This window comes from Notechis scutatus, chromosome 6 (genome assembly GCF_049901735.1).
Source record: "Notechis scutatus isolate UNSWTSFEM ecotype Mainland chromosome 6, rNotScu1.2, whole genome shotgun sequence".
Taxonomy (NCBI): Eukaryota; Metazoa; Chordata; class Lepidosauria; order Squamata; family Elapidae; genus Notechis; species Notechis scutatus.
Window position 1 is genome coordinate 11,106,894 of NC_142014.1, and position 20,977 is coordinate 11,127,870.

General features: G+C 38.2%; 1 protein-coding gene across 4 annotated transcripts in view; it reads left to right on the forward strand.

Annotated features, from left to right (window-relative positions):
• Nucleotides 1-393: 393 nt before the first annotated feature.
• Nucleotides 394-20,977, forward strand: part of PTPRZ1 (protein tyrosine phosphatase receptor type Z1) — a 106,397-nt gene continuing 85,813 nt past the window's right edge. For 3 of the 4 annotated variants that reach the window (XM_087969357.1, XM_087969358.1, XM_087969359.1), the window contains exon 1: nucleotides 394-793. In XM_087969357.1, the coding sequence (XP_087825483.1) occupies nucleotides 733-793 (61 nt within the window). In that variant the 5' untranslated portion in view covers nucleotides 394-732. The remainder of the gene's footprint in view (nucleotides 794-20,977) is intronic. The other variant, XM_087969360.1, reaches the window with a different exon arrangement.

Sequence of the window (20,977 nt, forward strand, 5' to 3'; positions counted from 1 at the left end):
TTCCTTTCCCCCTCCCCTTGACCTTATTTTTGGAGGGGGGGGAAGGGAGGGAGAGCAAGCTTGAAAAAAGGGCATCCCAACCCACCAGCAGCCCCCTCCACCTCCTGCCCAGCGTTTAAGGATGCTTTGGCTGCAGGGTTTGAAGGCGCCCCCCCGCGCGCGCGCCTCTTTCCCTTGCCTGGGCGCGCGACCCTCCTCCCATTATCCCATCCCACACACACACACCCCGACGGCCTCCCCCAGCCCACTTCGCGCCGCTCCTCCACCCCCCTCCCCCGCCTGGCGGCTACCCAAAGCTCGGCTGAGGCGGGCGCTCCTGGCCCCACCGGGAGAGAGCGCGCGCCTTGTCACGCTCGTGCTCAGGCCCGTGCATTTCTCCATCCCCCCTCCCAAGCGCGCGCGCGCGGACGAGCCCAGAGCCGGCGCCCGCTCCTCTCCGCTCCGCTCTCTTCTCGCCGAGCGCCTTGAAGGGCTGCCACGGGAAGGCTGAGGGGGAAGGACGCTCTCCGAGATGCGCTTGGCCGCTCAGCCCCAGCCGGATTCTCTCGCAGCACCTCGCTAACGGGCGTTATTCCTCCCCCCCCTTTCTAAGCCCTACAGCCTTTGCAGCCCGGCGAGCCTTCTTTCCTCCGGCGAGCGAAAAAAAGGGCGACTTACCTTGAGGGGGTTTGGGGGCGCGGAAGGGGACTAGAGAGCGACTTGGAAGAAAGAAACCCTCAGGACGGGTTGGAAATGCGCCTCCTTCGGCATTTGTTGCTCGTTGCCGTCCAGCTCTTCTGCCTCTGCCCAATAGGTGAGTGAGGGCCGCTTGGGCATGGCGTCGGGTTCGGGGCAACTTTTGCCTTGGCGCCTCTTGTCCCCCCCGTTTCTCTTGCCTTTTTTTTTACTTCGACGCCGCGCCGTCGGCGAGGGCTGGGGATGGTCTCCCTTCTCGCTTCCCTTCCCTTCCCTTCCTCCCTCATCCCTTTCTCGGCGACTGGAATAAAACTTGAGAGAAATAAGGCGCGCACTTCCAGAGGGGGGGTGGGCAATGCCTGGCGTGTGAGGAACGGGGGGCCCTTTTTTTGGCCGGTGGGCGTGGGACCAAAGGCGCCCTGGAAGGACGCACCTGCTCTTTCTAACCCCCCCCCACCCCACAACACCCTCTCCGCCCTTTTCGGCGATTGTGGTGGCTTCATATTGGGGAGGGGGGGGGAGGAGGTTTCTTTCAAGGAAGGGACGTTTCTTGAAAGCTCTCCCCCCCCTTGCTTCTGTTTACCGGGGTGGAGGAAGTAGAGCTTCCCCTTGACCACAGCAGCAGATCGGGCGGATACGAAGAAGCTTCCCTCCTTGCCTCCTTTCCTCTCTGCCCCCATCCAGAAAGGATATTTCATACAGACAAAGTGGCATTGCCATGAAATCGGCAATTGGGGCGTGGGGGGGGGAGAGGAGGGAGGGAGGAAAGAGAGAGAGAGAGAGAGAGAGCATAGGGAAATCCGCTTCAGCCATTCTCCCTGGCGAAATGAAACATTTAGGTGAACATCTGCACAGATGACCTAAAAAAAAAAAACACAAGAGAAGGAGAGGAGGAATAAGAAATCGCCTACAGTCCAAGCTTGGGTGTTGACAACAGGCATCAACCTGTCTTGGAACAGTGTCCTGGGTATTACATTGTGTTACATGTTCAGGCAGTTTAGCCCTGGATGTGAAAGCTCTTTCTTTTGAAACCAAATGGCTCTTTACCTCCGGTGTAGTTAGAAGTGGAATGCAAGGGAAGGGAGTGGGGTGAAATGTACTACAGAGAATAGCTCACAATTGCAAAACAATTCATTACTAAACTACGTGCTGCCACCGCTTACTTGTGCAAATATTGGGGTTTGCATAATCCAATTGGGTTGAAAGTATTTGGTCGAACGGTGCTTTTTCCCCCCTCCTTTGTAATTAATACTAGTTACAATAGGAATCATATTACGCTGATCATTTTACAAGTGTCACATGTTGGCAAGCCAGTGTTGAATTTTTTTAGGCTATTGTACATTATAGGATTAATATTTACGGAAACGAATGATTTGATGTAATCATTTGTATTCAAGTCCACTTTTACTACAAAAAAACATTCATCTGAATTCTTTACCCAATGGGTAAACATCCTTTTATTATATTAAACCTCTCTGCACCATGAGGATTAGTATCCTATTTCATCTCGGTAAAAAAACATTCTTTACAACATATCATTATTTCATACACCAAATTACTTTGCCTTCCTATTTCAAAGTCTGCTAGAAATACTTAATTTGCAACTTACTGAGTTGATTAAAGAGAGGTTCCAGTGGAATCGGATGAGTGATATAATAGTATTTTTAATGCCTTGGTAGTCGTTATTGCTTTAACTGAATTCTTCCAATCATGGTACTAGATATTAACAAGTTGAACAAAAAATAAATGAGTGTCAAAATGTGCAGTTGGCAGAAAAAAATCTAACTAAAGCCAAATGTGTTCAGTGTGAACAGAATTCAATTAAGATATTAAAATGAGTAACATTTCTCCAGTTGCTAGACACCGATTCTTTTAATGGGGCACAACTTGAATTTACGGCACCTTAAACAAGCATTTACATTTTTAATATCGATTGCATAAAAACACAAGATATCTTTCTATAATGAGGTACTATGGTAGTTCTTTTTCTTAAATATTTTCAATAAGGTTATCTTGTTGAAGTGGGGTGGGATGTGCTAATTTCATTTGGGATACTAACTAGAATGATATTGGTATGAACAAAACTTTAAATTTATACAGAGGATATAATATTGGCCATTGTTTAGTTGGTCTCCTATGGATGGTACACCATTGTTTTCAGATATGTGCTGAAGGAACCATAAAAATAATAAGTTATTGGACAAGGGTAATTTATTGTGGATTTTGTTGAGTAGACATTTTGCTTTCCAAGTTAAGGAATTGTTTCCAGATATGAATGTATTGATCTAATTATTATACAAATTATTACAATTCATTTGGAAAGTTGAAAGGATTGTTATGAGTTATTATTTCTAATGAGTCACATTTTGGATACCTATATTATTAAACTTTAATAGATATCTTTTAAGAAAATCCAATAAATCTACTGTTTTTCGTCTATAGCAATAACAGTAATAATAATCATATTTGTGTTTGGCATGTACTAACTCTAACTTTGACATCACCATAATTTAAACTGGCTATGGCTATTGCAACCAAAAATCATGCTCCTGACAACTTCATAAAAGGAGGTGAAAAAAGAAGCATTTAGGGGACATTTTCATGATTTGTGATTGAATAATTGATTGAAAAAAACAGCCTGGTCAGATAAAGTAAATCCTAAAATATATCTGCTGCTAGATAATATTCTGTACACGAATTGTGATCATTTGGAGGTTGCTGTAGTCCTTAGGTCTTCATCTCCTTTTCAGGCCCTTTCACTGGAAAGTCTTATCAACACAACCCAGGTGGCCAGAAAGGCCCAACAAAGCTTCCATTTCCTTAGGTTCTTGCAAAATAATAAAGTGGAACAACGACTGATGATCTCCTTTTACCGGTCCACAACAGAAAGCATCCTCACATATTGCATTATGGTGTGGTATGCTGACTTGATAGCCGCAGATAGAAAGACATTACAGAGGGTGGTGAGCACAGCCCAAAACATCATGGGCTGTTCCCTGATACTACTAGATGACCTCGCCAGGGCTCGCTGCCTTAGAACAGTGGGGAAAATCCTCAGGGATGACTCACATCCTGGTCAGCACTTCTTCACTCTCCTACCATCGGTTAGGAGATATAGAAGCATAGCCAGCTGCACCAACAGGCTGAAGAACAGTTTCTACCCGTGGGCTGTTAGACTTCTGAACGGAAAATAACTTCATGTTGACATAATATGATAGACTTGCAGGGCCAGCGCATTGTGCAACAAAGTCACATAGATTGGGACTGGGTTGGGCACTTCTGTCCTCACTGTGAGTTGTGTTGGGGGGGCGTGCACGAAGGGAGGCTCAGCCAATCTCATTGTACACATGTACTCTGACAATAAAGGTAATAATAATATCTTTTTAAGAGTATGATATTTGTTTGGAATGTCAGGTGAAGATTCCACTGGTATATTGACTACAATTCTGCATAATGGGAAACCTAACTGAGCTGGCTTGGGTAATCTTGAATATGATATTGGAGACCCTCAAGGCATTGGGGAACTTCAGGACTTTATACTGAAGCTGTTTTTCTCTCAACAGCTTTTGTGGATTTCTTGGTTTCTTCATCTTTTATCACTACATTTCACAGAATGCCCACGAGGCAAGTAATCTCATTCCTAAATCCCATTCCTATCACAGTAGGAACTTATCTTTAAGAGGTCCTTGGTGCTCTCTGAGTTAGGTTGCTTTCTATCAGATGTTTCATTATCCAAACTTGGTAACATCATCAGTTCTAGCACTAAGGACCCCTCATTTCAATCCTGAACTACAGATATTCTCCTTTATTGAAATCATCTTTATATAAATTCCAGAGTAGTGTTGATGCCATGGATGGAATATTGCCAGGTGAAGGATTATTGTTAAACCAAACTATTTGAACAGGGGCAGGGTATACTGTAAATTTGGCGGGTCCAGATCTTAAGTATGGTAGATCTAACTGGGGGTCCTTGACCTTGGCTGGCCACCCTATTGCAACTTGCTATAGACAGGAAATCACGTTCTCCTCCAGGATATCTTTGTTCCTGGGTCTATGGTGCATAATAGTATACCGAATGGTTGCAGGTGATGGAACTTGAGTTGACTATTGGACACATCTAAGGATGAATCTGATCAGTCAAAGTATAAGCAATATAGATACAGTTCAATTTTTGTCATGAAGATGATGAGATTCATTTCATGAATTGACAAGTCTGTCTGATTCATCTCAACAAAGCAATTCAGATGATTTTGAACAGTGTTGAGGGAGCGGGTTCCTTTTAACCTTGTCTGAATGAAATGAAATGCTGGATGAAATGCTTCTAGTCTGGATGCTTCAGAATTGTCCAAGAATAGGCCAGAGTCATCTAGCCCAGAAAAACTTCACTGAGCTCTAAGGGGGCTGACCATATCTTACAGGTACCACAGGATCCCATAGCTAGTATTAACTCTTGGCCAGAGGATGTAGCTATTGGTAGTTCTGGCCAAATACAGTAATGCCATTTATTACATTATTAACACCTTGAGCTCTCTCTCTCTCTCTCTCTTTCTCTCTCTCTCTCTCTCTCTCTCTGTGTGTGTGTGTGTGTGTATGTGTGTGTCTTTGTGTAAAATTGCTTAGATGTATACTTGATGCCATTTTGAGAAGTGGTACTCTTGATGAGTCTAATGCACCATGTAATCTAATTTCTTAGGACTGTGTACTTCACATTCACATCACAAAAGGTTCTTTGAAGTACTCAAGGGCACAAAAGTGGCACTTTGTTTGCAATTCTTTAAAAGCACCTGTGTCTTTTCTTGAGATTGTGCAGCTGGCCTCTGTAGCTGGCATACATTCCTGGAAGAAAATACAGCTAATTTAAAGATTTGCTGATATATGTGCTATGTTTATGCATCTTTCTGGAATTGAATCCAAGCACCATATACTCTTATTGTTTATCTGGATAAGTTGCTTCCCTTGACTAGGTCACCTATTGTCCTGTAATGTTAATTTGCTTTCTAGAGTTTTCCAGAAAGTTAGGAGGATGAATTACAAATAGAGTTCAAAAATATGGCTTCATTTGGGAATTTGAAAAATAGGTCTGATCAGGATTGGGTTGCATTTCTTCTGGGAGATTAGTTTGAACACCTAGGAATTCCTGGAGCCAATATTAATGTTGGACAACCACATTACATTGGTGGCAAGAGAGGCCTTTGATTGTTAACCCTGGCAAAGCATAGATCAGGCCAGAGAGTAAGACAAAAATTCAAAAATGCTATAAATGGTGTTATAGTTTTGATATCATATTCAAAGGCCTTAAATCAACAGATATTTGTATAACACAGTGGTCTCCAACCTTTTCAGCTTCTGCTATCTTATAGCTGTCCAGATTATTTTTTGCAACCGCGATCTGGTGACTCATCTTCAAGGCTTTAGGAACTCCTGGATTATTTAAATCTTATTTTAAAATGTGAAGAAGATAAAAAGATTAAAATCATATACAGCTACTATGTAGAGGAACAGAAGTACCGGTAGTCTCATGTTAATATTCATCATATGGGAGCATTTCCATCAGTTAATATGTTATTTATTTAAGTTTATATAATGAAACCCCCCCAAGCCAAAACAAATCTGAGTGGTGCACAAAATCCAAATATGAAAAACAGCATAAATAATCAGTGAACCATACAAAGCATACAAAATTAGAAAGATGGCAGATTATTTGCAAGTATTTGTGGCAATATATAGGCTATTTAAAAGAAACAATATCAAATTGATATTGATGCTCCGTAGTCAGTTGATGCTCCCTCACTTTTCTTTATTCTTCAAAGTAGTTGGATAGCTTACAGCAATCAATACAATGTGCCCAAGTGTTGGTTTTGAGCCTATTTAGACCTGCACACTGCAACAGGATTGAAAATAGCTTAAATAGTATTTTGGCATCCTTGCATTATTTTTCTGGGCAATGTGTTCCCCTGAGAACTGTAGAAGTACTGTGAAGTAATTAATTTGAGTAATGTCATCTTAGTAACTCTTGTTTCCCTCCTTTCTTCTACTTGTCATTTAAATGGTCAGTTCCCACTGTGGCTGCCTGCTTTAATTAGGAACTTAAGGGTGAAATGGTTCAGCTCTTTTGCTGACCATTTCAATTCGTCTTGAAACAGTGTGATTCAGTCGCTAGAAATCTGATCTCTAATAGAAGAGCATCAAAGAGCTTTATTCTTTACAACTTCTTGTACTTTTTAAACTTTTCCAATTTGACTCATATTTTCGTTAATGAGCTAATTATCCTTATCAACTATTTTTCTCATTAAGGCAAGGGTCTGTTGGGAGATAACAAAATAGTTTTGCCTGAGGAAACAAAAGTAATCTTGGAAAAGATGATAGAGCTTTGATTAATAAAACTGAAAAATGCTACTGATCAGCGCAAGAGCTATTTTTCCAAGGAAACTGTAACATTTTACAATATTTATTAGGGTTTTTCTTTTTCTTTTTTGAGGGTAGACATAAATCCCTTTCTATTTTAGAGATACTATAGACAAAATTCAGCACTATTGAAAAAATATGTGAAAAAGAAGGCAGATCATTTTCATAGAATAACTGAAATACACTAATGGGATTATTCCAGAATAATGATTTTGAAGATGCATCCTAAGCACTTATTTAGTTTCAAATATGGCCTTTCTTTGTTTAAATTAATCATGAAATATCAGAGAACCCCCAGAAGATCCTAAGGACACATTAGAAGGGAATCTTTTTTCTCTCTCTACTTTCTCACTTTTATCGTTTTATTTCTTTAAGCAGTGTGCTTAATTATTTTCTAGTTTTATTTCTGTCAATTTTACCAAGCAACTTAATGTCAATTATGTTGATTAAAACTGTAATGTTTTAAACTCAGGGAAGCATACAACCACATTAATTCTTAAGTTAATTTCATAAAATCATAGAGGTGGATTTCAGTGGTCTTGCTAGTACTGTTGCATGGGTGTCTTTTCAAATCAGAGTAATCAATGTATTTGTTAAGGATTTAAAATATCAATGGAATAAAATTGATTTAACACTTATAAGAGGCAATTATTCTTTCAAGAGATGGCAGCAAGAATGTGTGGATTGTCTACAATAATGGCAATCTTGATAGGCTGTTTACATTTTTGCTACTCAAAGTTTTCAGATATATTAATGATGTTCTGTTTAGTAGACCAATAATATAAGCTATTTATTATAAATGATAAATCTTATACTGGGACATCACAGCTTCCCTATGACCTGAGTATAAGTGATTATAAATATAACAAATATGAACTAAATATAAACTGAGATCTTGCTAGCTTTATAATTGATTCTCTTAACTACTATATTGCTCAAAGAAGTAGATCTATATCAGAGATTTATTTCCTTGACAGGTTGCTATGGGAATATACTACTCCAAATTAATATTACATTAATTTGAGAAGCTACTGTTGTAAGTGGCACTTGACAAAATTTGTCTAGGTTTTAGTCCTGTGTGTGTGTGTGTGTGTCTAGAAAAAATATGTGTGTCCCCCCCATAGATAGATGATAGCTAGATAGCTAGATAGCTAGATAGCTAGATAGATAGATAGATAGATAGATAGATAGATAGATAGATAGATAGATAGATAGATAGATAGATAGATGTTATAAATAACATTAGAATTTCATATATTCTGGTAAGGTGTCCCAAAATTTTGGAATGCCACCATATGTATGTATAAACAAAAAACCAATTAAGATTAAAAACTTACCTGGAAACACAATCAATTGTAGTGTGCCATACTGGTTAAGAGGCAGTGAGATTTAGGTATGGTGTAACTATTGCACAAATGTAATAGTATAGCCTGTGGAATTGTTCTAGCTTTGAGCCCAACATGAATTAAGTTGTGCAATGTAATTATGTGACTCAATTCAGGTAAGCTTATTAGGGGTTTCTGTGGCATCAAGATGGGTCATATCGATAACACTAAACATAGGTTTGCCTTGTTAATGTGTACCTTTTGGGTACTGGTTTAAAGAACATGCATCATATATCGGTATGCAGAATTATATGTAATAGCCAAGCTGTTCGTTAGCTGCAATATTGGGTCAGTGTATGAAGTGGATTTATATTCATATATACCTAGAGGTATATTTTAGATACTGTTGAGCCTTACTATGACAATAATGATAATTATGTCAACATTTCATAGGGATAAGCACAACTTCCAAGAGCCGCCATATTTCCCTATCAATATCTGAGCAGCCATTTTCTGGTAAACAATTCCTTCTGTGGCATTTCTGTAACAATAGGACAATTAGTAAAGGATGGCCTAAAACTAATCTAGGGAGGGAGGTTGTAGTGGTTGCGTAGGGTTAAGGATCGGGATGATCAGATGTGCTCTGCAGCGTGGGTTGGGAGTGAGGGTGGGGGGGACTTGCAGGAAAGAGGAGAAGGAAAGCAAGGGAAATATAGTGGGAATCTGAGGGAGACTTTCTCGAGGGGAAGCAGGACCTGTGGCTCAGATCTGGCCTAGTCCTGCCCTCTAGTATTTATTCCTGTAACCAGGTCATCAAATCCTTACTCACTGTGGTCTCCAGCTGCTTTTATTGAATTTTAGTTCAGTATAAGACAATCCTCATTCATAATCTGATTGCAGATGAGACTACCAACCTAGTGTTATAATTGAAATCTAGAGAAACCCAGGGAAGAAAGTTGCCTTCTTGGAGATATTTTTCATGTTTTGCACATTTGCAAGCCCAGGATACAATGAGACAGGTGGGAATTCTGCTTTGCAAACCGTTGAGTATGAGACATCTTGGTTGAAGTTGGGTTTTAAGAAGCAGTTGGATTTTGTCATTGCTAGAATGACATCTCTGTCTGAAGTACTCTTTCCATTGCCTGGTTAACAGTCACCTCCCCAAAGTTTATGGTTCTTGAGTATTTTAAACTGCTTCTAGGTGACGTACAGTCTGGGACAGCCCAGTAATTCATTTCCACCATGGCAACCATGGATTGGGGGTTGCATTTGGCCTTGGGACTAAGAATGTAAAATATCAATGAATTGCCACAATCAGATCATTTTCTAATTGTTATTTGACCCTGATGGTGATGACCCTGACGGTCAGGCACAAGTGATAGGATTCTCATGTGTAGGATTCAACCTAACTACCTTATTGTATTCTCTCTATAATACAGGAATCTCGCTAGAATGCTTGCTTTCCCTTGGAAACAGATAGATAAGATTCCATGAAAAGAGAGAGAGAGTGTGTGTGTGTTTTAGTCCTGGATCTCTTGTAGCTGTACAACAATTCAAGGCTAATTCCCTGCTTGATCTCTCCTCCCTACCTGGCTGTGCATTTCCCAACATTGACCCTGCGGAAGATTAAATTTATTAGACTGATACACCCATGTGACTAATAGCTCTAGAAATCTAATGATTTCAGAAGGAACTTAAGGTTTTCCCCAAGGCCTAGGTTGCTGTTTGGAATAGGCAAGTGATGTGGGTGTTGGCTGAGATTGCTTCTGTGCAATCTCTCACTGTGCATTGTTCCCGAGATGCTCCTCGGTTTTCTAAATAATGTCAAGAGATGAAATACCAGAATAGATGTCTGGAGTATCACTGGAGGAACATAAACAATGAATTTGATCAAACCCATATTAGGGATTATGTTATAACAATAAGAATAGCAAAACACATTTTTCTATCATTATGTATCTGCTGCTAGACATCCAGACACCATATTTAAATTTGACTTTATCTTTGCTGGGATAAAGCAAAGGGACAGGACACAGGAGTGCCCACTGTGTGACAAAACTACTCAGAGTTTGCGTGGAGTTGGACTCCATTTGAGTGGGATGTACTAATGTATTAGAAGCATGTTTTTGCATAGTTATTAGAGCCAGTAATTCTGATGAAGTGCACAAGATCTTCAAGTCTGATAATGCAGGGACTTGCTAATTAGTTCCATGTTCTTCCTGTTTGGTAAAAGCTGTCGGGGAATGATATGTGATTGAACCTATGTGATAATTCTAGAAAATCACTCAAACTTTGATCACCTTGTGTTTGGATGGATGCATTGCACTCTATATGGAGCTGCTCTTGAATATCATAGAAGCTGCAGCTGGCCCAAAACACAGAAACATAGGCAGTGATAGGCATACCATAGTATGGTTCATGTAACACCTTTTCTCTATGAGCCACACTTGTTACCACTAGGCTTCTGGGTGCAATTCATGGTGTAGGTTGCCATCTGTAAATCCATTCATGGCACAGATCCCAGGAACTGTCTGCCCCCCATAGTTTCTAGTCATACAATCTGGCAGAATCAGCATGCTGTGGGTCCATAGATTAAATAGTGTTATATGATGGAACTCGGGAAGTGGATTTTCTCTGTTAGTTCCTGCCCTTTGGCAGGATACGGTTTACACCAAGATTAATGTGCCCTCCACTACTCTTATCTTATTCAAATGAATCCTTAAAACTGGTCCTTTCTCTTGGGTTATTGTGGGTGATGGACTCGTTGTGGGGTTTGTCAGAAGTTTGGTATTTTTTTCAGAGACATGCTTCTTTGTTGGTATTGTTTTAAATTTAATTTTAAATAAGACCGTACCTAGAGTACTGCATCCAGTTTTGGTCACCACACTATAAAAAGATGTTGAGACTTAGGTAAAAGTGCAGAGAAGAGCAACCAGGATGATTAGGGGACTGAAGGCTAAAACATATGATGACTGGTTGCAGGAACTGGGCTTGGCTAATCTAGTGAAGAGAAGGACCAGGGGAGACATGATAGCGGTCTTCCAATATTTGAGGGGCTGCCACAGAGAGGAAGGGGGTCAAACTATTTTCTAAAGCGCCTGTAGGCCAGACAAGGAATAATGGATGGAAACTGAGCAAGGAGAGATTTAACCTGGAAATAAGCAGAAACTTTCCGACCGTGAGAACAATCAACCAATAGAAACTTCGGAAGTTAATTGGCTAAACCAAAGATAGATCACCTCTAGGAAAATTATGGCCGAGGGCCTCCGAAGCAGAGATAAAGAAAAGCACCGCCGATGATACTTTTGAAGAAGAAAGGATCTTACAGACAGTCACAAAATATGGTTTTATTTTAACTGTTTTCCCTACTCTACCCTTCCCCTCCCTTACTCTTGCCTTTCCCCTCTCTTAGGCTTTCCTCTCTCTCCCTCTTGGCCTATGCTAAGGCCTGTTTGTCTTTTTGTTGTACATAACTTGTAGTTGTGTTGTTCTTTTAAAGGTAAAACTAATAAAGTATTTTTCCAAAAAAAGAAAAGAAAGAAACTTCGGAAGTTGTGGGAGCGCCATCTCTTGAGACTTTCAAGAAGAGATTGGACTCCCATCTGTCAGAAATTGTGTAGGGTCTCCCTCTGGACTAGGGTTGGACTAGATGACCTACAAGGTCCCTTCCAACTCTGTTAATCTATAAACTAATCTATAATCAAAAATTGTCTTATATTGTATGCTATTCAGAGTCATGATAGAGTGGGGCAGCCTATAAATTAATTAAACAAGTAAATATACATGCACATACCTTAAAATTGATACTTTCTAATTTTACCATCAAAATATACCAGCTGTTTTTTTTTCCTTTTAGTTAAAAAAAAGACAAAAAAAGATTGCAATAAAAAAAATCACTGATGCCTGTACACTCTGTCTTGAATAGCGTTGATTTGGAAATACCATTTATAGCTGTTGCAATTTTATCTTGTAGTAGACATCTATAATGAAAATTATTAAATTGAGTAAATTACCTTAAGAGGTAATATAAGAGATGCCTTTAAAAATCATGGCTGTCTGGGCTGAAATGGGTTGTTGAAGACAAAGAGTTCTCTACTTAGTTGGAAGCTATCAAATAACAGATAGATAAATCTCTGAAGAATTCACATCCTAGAAGTTTTCACATTAAGTATTGCTGTGCTTTAACAAGGAAAATTATTGATTAGAAGACATATGCAGAAATAGGACATGAAAATAATATTACATAGTAGTAAATGCTGAGAGAAAGCATTGGAGATGGGATATGAAGAAATAACAGTTAAGGGGGGGATCATAATGCATAAAGAAAAAAAGAATATAGAGATAGAATGAACTAAAATGAAAGTTTAGAATGATAACAAGTTGCTACTGCATTTCATATAGTAGCCCAGTTCTCTAGATGTTATCAAATATAAACTATTAGGTTTTTTTGCAGATTGAAGGCAAAAGGAGAAGGGGACAGCAGAGGATGAGATGGTTAGATAGCGTCATCAATGCAATGAACATGAATTTAGGCAAGAGACAGGGGAGGACATGGGAGCCTGGCATGCTGTGGTCCATGAGATCAAAAGAGTCGGACACAACTTAGTGACTGAGCAACAACAATGCCGCGGTAGTGGCATTGTAACCATTCATCTGTTTTAAGGGGGCTGCCCATGAAAATGATTTGGATGTCCTCTTATTAGCTGGTATTATGGGATTTGATAGATTAATACCTAGCATGCTGGAACACGACTGATTGCACTAAGCCATATTCAATTCAAGATGTTGATGCCACTACGACACTTTTTACAGCTTCGGCCCGTTTTACTCCTGGGACAACTTCTCTAAATAAAATGTGGTTACCCTGTGTTATCTAGTTATATAGTGAGAAATCTTGAGACTGAGGTGTTCTCCATGGTAGATCCTTATCTGTAGCACTGCTTGTTCTTAGAAGTCATACTAACCCTTATTTTTTCATCCTTCAGGGAATTTGCAAGAACATGGTTTGACTGTTGTCGCTGGGGTGTGTGGATTTATTGGGTTATGTAATTGTGGGGTTTATTTCTGCAAATTGCTCTTGTAGTCACCATGAGTGAATTGAGCAGCCGTGTAATTTTCTTAAAACAATAAATATATAAGCAACCTCTTCCATAGAGTATTTATAGATAAAGACTATTAACTGGAAGGTAGAAACTGATATACTCAAATTTATTTATATGACACTTTAACATTATTTTAAACAACACTTTAATATTAGAATTTATGTTGAGTCAGATGAGTAGGCTGCATCAAAATTACTTTAATAAATACATACATAAATGATTGTGTGCCCTGATCTTCAACCTCTGCCATTTTCCTCACATCAAAGAGTTCTGTGATTCTATTGTACAGCCTATCCAAGAATGAAGAAAAGGGCTGCAGGCTACATGTGGAGGAAAACCACTATAAATCCTGAACAGTATTAATCACTTTCTGGATCAGATCTTATTTACTGGTCAATCTTTCAGCAGTTATAAATGTTCTCACAATTGAATCCTCATTTCTTAGATTATTATTCCTTATTCTAGCATAATGAAACATAATATGTATGACATGTGAGAAGCTTACTATAATTTGCAACATACACAACCATGAAATCCCAAGCTGCTCCACTTGAGCTCACCTTGGCGTGAATGTTTTATTTCCTCAAGTCTGTTTCTATCACCAGTGAAAGAAGGAGCCTGCTGGCAGAACAATGGTTGCTCCATCAACTGAATCTCAATTCTATTTGCAATACTCATTACTAGCCACAAACATTCAAGGCTAACACAATATTGGAGACTGCAATTACAAAAGCGCAGAATCCTTAGTAAACTGCTTTTAATGCTCCACAGTTAGTGCTTCAGTAGAAATCTAAATTGATTTAAATCCAATACTTTAATTAAAGCCTGAAAAAAGTATAGATAAGTAACTTTTTTGTTGTTTATGGGAAAATGAGATACAAAATTATATAGTTTTTGGAAGGCATTTTAGTTTTTTAGTTTTACTGACATACCATTGTGTTTTTTTTTCCAAATGGAATGTATTATGTAGAAATAAAAGGCTCCAGATGGAATTTAATGAATAAAGACCCGTTTCTCTGCCTGTACAAGTGTAACTTGTATATTTTCTTGGCAAACCATTAGGAGTTTCCAAATTTGACTGGTTTTCTTTTACTTTAAATTTTGTATCAGCTACATTCAGCATTGCAAGAGTGACCTAAAAGCCTTAAAGTGCGCAAAATGCACTCTCACCGAACCAGTAGTAACACCGGTTGAATCCCATCCCTGATTCAACACCTTTCTTTTCCTATTTTCCCCACAACAAGAACTGTGAGGTGGGTTGGGCTGAGAGAGAGTGACTATCACTGGCCCCAAGTCACCCAGCTGACTTTTCGGACAAAGGAAGGACTAGAATTCACAGTCTTCTGTTTTCTAGCCTAGTGCTTTAACCATTAGACCAAACTAGTTCTATTTTGGCCACTTGTGTTTTACTTGTTTTAACACTTAACAATCACCAGGACATAGGAAACAGGATTGAATTGCATGTTTTGCCCAACGTATCTATCAAGCAGATAAATATTCTAATGTTTTGCCATGAGTAAATTCATCCTATTTTCTAAGAAAATTCCAATTTATTTTTTCTTCAGAACATGGACATAGTTTCTAAGAGTTCCGTGGACTGCAAAAAGAAGTATATAAAACATAGATTGCTATCAGAAAGGAAATGATGAGTAAGCAGAAGCTCACATTTTGTGGCTGAACTTTGGCAAGATTGGGTGGCTATGGGTTGTAGGCCCCCCACTGGACCTAGTGTTTTTGCATTTTGGGATGTTCCAGGAAAAGCAGTTTCCAATCAGGAGGTCCTTCTGTACTCAGGGTTTCTAGATGGTAGATGGCTTTGTGACCAAGAAGACTTTACGTAATCTTGTTTTGTGTGGCAGTTGTCTGCCTCCTGAGATGTGCAATGTGCCATACCTGGATGATGTGGAAGCTACAACTGGTAGCTTTCATATCACCCAGTACCTTGGGCTTTTATGGATATACCACAGTACACCCAGGTTACACCTCTGCTCCATGAGCTACATTATGCAGTATGCTTTTTAGTAGAATCCAAAGTGGCATGGGGCCAGGTCCATTCAATTAAGGAATGCCATTAATAGGGCCTAGGAAATGGGCCTTTTTTGTCTTCTGGAACAATATACTTCTGAGATTAGATGGACTCCTAGCCCCGCTAGCCTTTTGTGCAGCATTGAAGCGCTGCTTGCACTCCAAGGCATAACTGATCAAAAGGTTAAATGAAATGTTGTTGTATTCCTGAATGTTGCCTGGGTTTATTCTCAGTTACCATTGATTTTTTAATGTTTTGTTGATATTGTTTATCCTAGAGCTTTTAATGTGCTGTTGGCTATCCGGAGTCACATCTGTACAATAGGCTAAGGAATAAATTAAAGGAAGAAATAATGTGAAGCAAGTGACTAAGAATAAATGATCAGGTTGAGAGAAGTAGATTAAGACAACAAATAGACCAGCTCAAAGGTGAATGGATCAGTTGTATGCTGAGAACATAATAGATCTGAAAGCATAGCACCATTAAAATGCTTCAAAAAGGAATCAGGTGGTTTATAAGGAATTATCTCAAGAAGAAAAATGACTGTATATCAGTCAAGAGAATAGAAAAGTTCTGTAAATGAAAAACTTCTTTCATTTTCTTTAGTGCCAAGTAATGTTCATAAAACTAGTAGATACTTTACAGAAGATAGAAGTTGTCTTCAAATTCCTTATAAAATCATTTTGGCTAGTCTAAGCTAAATAAATTGGTACATCATGGTACGTTAACACTGTGGTGATACTGATGAATTCAGCAATATTCTTCAGGTTTTAATGAGTACAATCTTAGACATGTTCATGTGTGCAAATGTTCAATCTACTCTAAGTTCACATGGTGTCATTCAAAATGCTTCAACTTATTGAAATTGTACAGCGTTCAGTAAAATCTTCAAGTTGGCGTCCCCCAAGGCAGTGTTCTAGGACCAACTCTCTTCATACTCTACATAAATGACCTCTGTAATCATATTAAGAGCAACTGCGTCCTCTTCGCTGATGATGTAAAGCTATTCAACATCACAGACAATACTTCCACCCTTCAAAAAGACCTTGACTATGTATCAGAATGGTCAAACAAATGGTAACTTCAAATCTCAACAAAAAAAATCAGAAAATGGCAAAAAAAATCAGAAAATAAAATACAGGCTGAATAGTCAAGACCTTGTTGATGATCCAAACTCTGTCAAGGATCTTGGAGTACTCATCTCTAATGATCTAAGTGCTAGAGCCCACTGTAACTACATAGCCAAAAAGGCATTAAGAATTGTTAACCTAATCGTACGTAGCTTTTTCTCTGGTAATATTACACTACTAACTAGAGCATACAAAACATTTGCTAGACCAATACTCGAATACAGCTCATCAGTCTGGAACCCACATTACGTAAATGATATTAACACAGTTGAGAAAGTCCAGGCATATTTCACAAGAAGAGTCCTCCACTCCTCTACTCATTGCAGAATACCTTATGCCACCAGACTTGAAATTCTAGACCTAGAAAACCTAGAACTACGCCGCCTTTGGTCTGATCTAAATATAGTATATAAAATCATACATTGCAATGTCCTACCTGTCAATGAATACTTCAGCTTCAACCATAACAATACAAGAGCACACAATAGATACAAACTCAAAGTTAACCGCACCAAACTTGATTGCAGGAAATACGACTTCAGCAATAGAGTGGTCAATGTCTGGAATACTCTACCCGACTCTGTAGTTTCTTCCCCAAACCCCAAAAACTTTAACCTTAGACTGTCTACTATTGACCTCACCCCTCACCTATAAGCGCACCAACGTGCCTACCATCCCTGTCCTATTGTTTCTTTTATTTTTCTTATATGTATCCATGTATTCATAACTATGTTTTTACTTATACCTATTATCTTGTAAGTAATTGACAAACCAACCTCTCATCCCAGATGTCATCTTCTCCAAAAGGACAGCTCTTAACTTATAGAATCTACGATATGAAAAATCTATGAAAATGTAAAAATGAGCCTGTTCACACATTTAAATAAGCAGCTGGACATGAAGTCAGAACTACTCATTAAATTTCCACATTAGTGATGTGTAGTATTACCCAGCTAAGATCAACACCTTTCTGCATTAATAATATATGGCTCCATATAGGCAAAATTGCTTGGTTCAACCTCTCTTATCTCATAAAACACATTAACAGGGCATAGAAGTCAAAACTACAGGTAGTCTTTGACTTATGACCACAATTGAGCCCAAAATTTATATTGCTAACTGAGACGTGTTATGTGAGTTTTGCTCCATTTTATCATATTTCTTGATACAGTTCTTAAATGAATCACTGTTGTTGTTAAGTTACTCATATGGTTGTTAAGTGAACCTAGCTTCCCCATTGACTTGACTTGTCAGAAAGTCGCAAAACATGACCACATTATCTTGGGACACTGCAACCGTCATAAATATGAACCAATTGCCAAGCATCTGAATTTTGATCAGGTGACCATGGGGATGTTGCAACGGTCATAAATCGCTTTTTGCAGTACCATTGTAACTTTGAACTGTTACTACATGAACTGTTGTAAGTTGAGGACTATCTATAGTTATTTGCATTGCACCAATAACCCTACTAATCAATGGATAGTTTGCAAATTAGGTATAATATTGTCACAGCAACTGGCCCTAATCAATATGAAGACAGTTGCATTTTGGACCAATATAGTTTTCAAACTGATCTTCAAAGCCAGTAGTACGGAGGTGCAATGTAGAAGTTTAACTACGTGGATACCACAGGGCAACATTTTCTCTCCCTGTCTTTTTTTCTTTCTTTTTCATCTGCTTTAAGAGAATTTCTAAAATTTGGTGAGAAGGATAGAGGCCGATTCTTTTTTTTTTTTTTTTTAAGAAAAGATGGGAGTTGCAAATATGTAACTAAATTACAGGTTCATCCATTCCATAGAAAGTAGAAAATACTTCGACTGTTAAATTGAATCTTGTCTAAATATGAAATAATTACAAATAAATACATCTGGAGTATAATAACAATAATGTATAATTTAATAAGTCATGATTAAACCACACCAACAATCTGATTTCATCTTTATGTTTTTATACTTTTCAGTGTTTTTTTAATGCAATGATACTTCCTGTGTGATTAGAATAGTTACATCTGCTCTTAACTTAACAAAGCTATTAGAAAAACAGCTTGCTACAGGAAGCAATAATTAAACCTCAAAAAATGTCCAGCCTTGGGCTCAAAAGCAGATACATCAACTCCATAATTAGGTTTATAGGATATAAAAGTTTATTCCAGATGAAAGGGGGATGCTTTTAAAAGTCCAAAGCTTTGTTAAAGGAGATGTTGGGGAAAATGATTCTGAGACCACTTTCGTTAAGGATTAAACATGGAACCAATTCTATGATAATGGAAATAGTTGGCACAATTTTCAATTGAGAAGCTGTTCTGTTGCTGAGTATGTTTGCATAACCAAACCCAAACTGACAAACTGAGGAAGATTATAGAAGTTGTTCTCTATTTAAAGGGTAGAACAGAGAAAATATCTAACACAATTCAATGGAAAAAATGTTGAAAGCAATTTCAGGCTGTGAATAACCAACTCCAGCTGGGAGTTGAAATGTATTTTCTGATTTCTTTTTGTCCTAGTTTCATTCATGTGATAGCACACTGAGTGTGACTCCTGTGCCGCTTATCCAAAGGGTATGTGGTACCTCTAGGCCAGTGAATGATGTTGCCACCTCTTGTTGATGCAAAGATTTGCATTTTTACAATGCAATTATTCAGAAGGAGGGGCCCCTAAGCTGTGCTACCCTAGGCCAGCACTTACTTGGCCTTAGACCTCTGCCCACCCCTCCCCCCCGCAGGTTGCATATGTGTGTATAGAAAATAGAGCCATCCCCTTAGTTCTCTATTTCTACCTTGCATATATTTGCACTATTTAAACAGGACTTCTATGAGAGAAGCTATATATTATTTATTTACAGACATCACCCACTGACTAAATTCTGGATGATACATAAATGAAATTCTTTTCATAATCTGTATTGGTGGAATGTTTCCAAATTGCATATTACATATTTCATACTCAAATCTTACTTTATACAATCATGTTTCTTGAACGCAGTACTATAATGAGATATTACATGTTGTTAGTTTTCTAGTTAGCTAGTAGAATATACAGCTTTTTGTTTAAAAGAGCTAATCAACTGAATATAAAATGAAACTGCCATAAAAGTTATTAATTATGTTATATATTTGACTCAATGGCTAGAATTAGACTTTTCAAGCTGCATTATACTGTAAGATGAATAATTTAAAAATAATCTAAAAGATCCCCATTTTGTTAAATATACATAGGAATATATAGTACATGTCTGTAAAGATTATTTCAGCAATTGTACCTGTAAATTATGATTTCACTTTTAAGAATAAGTTAAATGGATTGTTATTCTCTATATAATTTTCTTTATATTTCAGAGAAATATTTCTGATCATATGCTTCTGAATGTATTTAGACATTGGATGCATTTGTATATTTTGTAGTAGAATATTATTTAAATTCATAAAGCACATCCCAAAAGCTGTTTTTCATTGTTAAACCTTGATTTTGGTATATAATTTTATTTTAATCTTGGATGTATTAAGCTTCATGAGTACAGCAGCTATAATAGAACTGGAAAATAAAATAAATACTGGGCAATATTTATTTTTAATTATATTATCATTATATATTATTTATGAGACATAGACTATGATGCAGATGTAGTTACCAAAACCAAGAACACCACTTCTTGATGCTTAACACACACAAATACAGTATAAAACTTGTCAAATAAAAACAGTACAGCATTACAAAGAACATAAAATTATAAAATATCTTGACATCAAATCAAATTAGGGAAAGGGCTCTGAAGTAGCACAGCAATCAAAAGGTTTCAGAAGACCAGGAAAAAGGAACATCTCTACCAAGAGAAAGGCTGTACTATCTAGATCAGGGGTGTCCAACTTTGGCAACTTTAAGACTTGTGGACTTCAACTCCCAGAGTTCCTCAGCCAGCAAAGCTGGCTGAGGAACTCTGGGAGTTGAAGTCCACAAGTCTTAAAGTTGCCAAAGTTGGACACCCCTGATCTAGAGCTAAGTGAGAGAGGATGGAGGAATGGAAGGAATTCTAAATATAACAATAAAGCTGTGTTCTTCTCAGAATCCTTTAACTAGATTTAACTTCATGAGGACTGGCATTCAGGGGAGAGTTTGAGATACAAGGAAATGAGGGTTTCCTTCTCAGTATTCATTCACATTTCAGTTTCCCTTCCTGCAATAATCAGTCAGCATTTTATAGTCATTACAACACAAGAGAGTCTCATTGGGCTGTGTTTTTCTTCATTTTAGCATTCTCTCAGTGAGTGCTTTATTTTTTGCAAAGCTGATACTCCAGAGGCTACTAAATACTTCT